The sequence below is a fragment of the Triticum dicoccoides genome, chromosome 2A (assembly GCF_002162155.2).
Source record: "Triticum dicoccoides isolate Atlit2015 ecotype Zavitan chromosome 2A, WEW_v2.0, whole genome shotgun sequence".
Taxonomy (NCBI): domain Eukaryota; kingdom Viridiplantae; phylum Streptophyta; class Magnoliopsida; order Poales; family Poaceae; genus Triticum; species Triticum dicoccoides.
The window spans coordinates 681,064,009-681,066,769 of NC_041382.1; the positions used below are offsets into that span (position 1 = coordinate 681,064,009).

General features: G+C 46.6%; 1 protein-coding gene across 1 annotated transcript; it reads right to left on the reverse strand.

Annotated features, from left to right (window-relative positions):
* Nucleotides 1–825: 825 nt before the first annotated feature.
* LOC119358102 lies at nt 826–2,241 on the reverse strand. Its single transcript, XM_037624802.1, has one exon. The coding sequence runs from the start codon at nt 2,239–2,241 to the stop codon at nt 826–828; it is 1,416 nt and encodes a 471-aa protein (XP_037480699.1).
* Nucleotides 2,242–2,761: the final 520 nt, after the last annotated feature.

Genomic DNA, 2,761 nt, shown 5'->3' on the forward strand with positions numbered 1-2,761 from the left:
ATACAAAGGCGGGATGCACGCAAGCTTCAAGAGACGAGAGGAGATGATAGTTGTTCTTTTTATCTGGGGAGAGATCAGAGTCTGATGGAGTGCGAGTTTCCATTTCTTCATTTGGAATCTGGGCTCTTCGACTTATTTTTTGGATTTATTTTTTATTTATTTTATTTTATTTTTCCCTCTTCCTCTATCCATATCCTCTAGGTACAACGTTTGCATAAATAGAGAATTTTTTCCTTTGTATACATCTATATTATTCCATTCCAATTTCTTTCCAAAACTTCACAAGAAAAATCCCAGATTGCATCCAAAATTGACGGGTTAATTTGTGAAATGTTTAATTATTCGAATGTAGTTAATCATCCTAACCAAGATCGATTATTGGATTACAAAAATTACTTTTATTCTGAGGGCATTGGTGCGACCTGTCTATTAGGCAACAACGCAACCTTTTTTGTAGAGACAAGCAACACGTCGAGCTCAGGAAAACGTATATGTGCGGCTCCATGCTCAGTTTTGCTCCCATGTACGTGTGTTGCATCACAAAAAAGACACAAACGAAGTGATGTTCCTTCATGACATTCTGTTTTGAGTTGACATTGTTGCGTCAACTCAGAAAAAAAAAGTTGACATTGTAGCACGGGTTTCAAGATAAACATACTCAGTTATTTTACGGACACGCAAAATTCAGTTATATACTGAGCAAAATAGAATAGTCTATTTGAGCCAAATAGAATAGTCAGAGTGAATACAAATGGAATCATCACATCTACCCTGAAAGAACTACTAAACTCTGCATGTAGTAGCTAGGTACATGTTCATTACAAATTATTGACTTAAACCGTCTTCATCTTGCCTCTGATCAGAGGTGGAGAGCATGCCACGGTCAAACACCCAATCCATCTCGTACAATACTGGTGTGATGAAATCGAACCGTCTTCTACCATAGACTCCGTTACACCAAGTACTACTACAATCATACATTGGAAACCTGCAATATCCCTTGTGAGGCTCCATTTCCTCGCCCTTGATATCAATGGACGCCTTCTCCTTGCTCTTGAGATCAATGGTGAAAAAGGAACCACCACACCGCTCGATGAGCATGGCACCTCTCCTCTCTGCGTAGAAGACATTGTTTATTTCGTCCTTGCTTCCTAGATTTATCAGGTCGGAGCCCAACCACCCTCCCGAGCTAGCCTCACGGCCATAGCCGCCGTCATCTTGTTCTTGCTTGGTCCAGAGCACTAATATGCCATGGTTCCGCATACTCACGAACGAAAGCTTTCCTTCCCCGGAGACACACGGAAACAACACCCGCCCCCACTGTCGACAAGCTTCGACGTGGATCAGGATCTTGGTCAGAGAGACATCCGTGGTGATAGCGTTTACATTGAGCGTGTAGAAACTAGTCCTGTCCTTGTACAACCAGTGCACGGTGTTATGGGTGACAACGCCGGCGAATGGTCCACACCTGATGAGTTGTGAAGCCTGGCAAAACTTGGTGGGCGTGCTCCAAGTATCCGTGGCAGAGGAGTACATGTAGACATATATGATCCCATTGTCGCCGGTGTAGGTCAAGAGCACTTGAAACCACGACCGTTGTCGTGGTTGATCCAAAGAATCAATGACACCACGGTCCTCGTCGGTAAGGAGTGCGCAGCCGGTGAGGTGCCAGTCCAAAGATCCAGTTAGGTCGAAGGAAAGCAATGGAAGAAGACTGCGCTGCTTGTCGACCACAGGACGGCATACCGCCAGCTGGATCTTATCACGGGCGCCTGTACCGCGCATGTCGTGGAACATGGTAGGCAGCAGGATGCTCACGAGAAGAAGACCACGGCGCGATGCGAGTGGCCTCGCCAAGTCGAAGAGACCATCGTCGTTGTCGACCAGCGAGGCAAAGGTGAGATGCGCACCATGGACGAACGAGTTGAAGGTAGTATCACTATGTGCTCCGCCAAGCTGAAGGTTCAAGAATTCCGGAGGGTGTCCGTGTTTCGGGCGGGGCTTACCGGCGGGGCACGCGTTCTGGTAGAAGACCCCGGCGAGGATGGATGGGTGGCGCGCCGTCTGCGGCCAGAGGCCGATGCGTCGGAGGAAGGCCGGGTCGGTGACGAGGCGGCGCCATCGCTTGCACGTGGCTGCGCAGCGGAGGAGGTCCTGGTAGCTCGGCAGGCGCCCGAAGACGTCGCGGAGGATGTCGTCCGCGATTTCGCCGCCGGCGCGGCGTAAGCACGCATTGGTCATCGATCTCCGTTACGGATCGATTAATCGATCTGCGTATAGATTTGTCGATGCCGGCGGCCGGTACCTTGCACGACCTAGCTAGTAGACGACTAGCTCGAAGGAAAGGATCAGCTTACGACGACCCGTGCGTATCAAGAGTCAATCACCGTTTGAGATATTTGATTTCAAACGTGTAAATGTATCTACACACAACTAAATAAACCACGGACGATATATATCGTGCATGTCAGTTAGCAAAGCCCTGGAAAGTCTGGATACAGTTCCAAGAGATCAAGTTATCAACATTTGCTTCCTTCCCAGCAGTTGGCCACCAGTTTTTTTTCTCTTTTTAAACAAACGCAAGCTAATCTTATACTGAGAAGCCATAATTTTTTCTTTGTTTTAAACAATTGAAAGCTTTTTTAGACAATAAATACCATGATATATTGTAGTAGCAAATTGTACATGATAGAGATACATGAGCTGACTCCAGCGATTAAAAAAAAAGTCTAAAAAAAACGAGCAAATCTTTGAGATTTTC

Coding starts and splice junctions, on each gene's coding strand:
- LOC119358102 (XM_037624802.1), bottom strand. CDS start 2,241: ATGACCAATGCGTGCTTACGCCGCGCCGGCGGCGAAATCGCGGACGAC.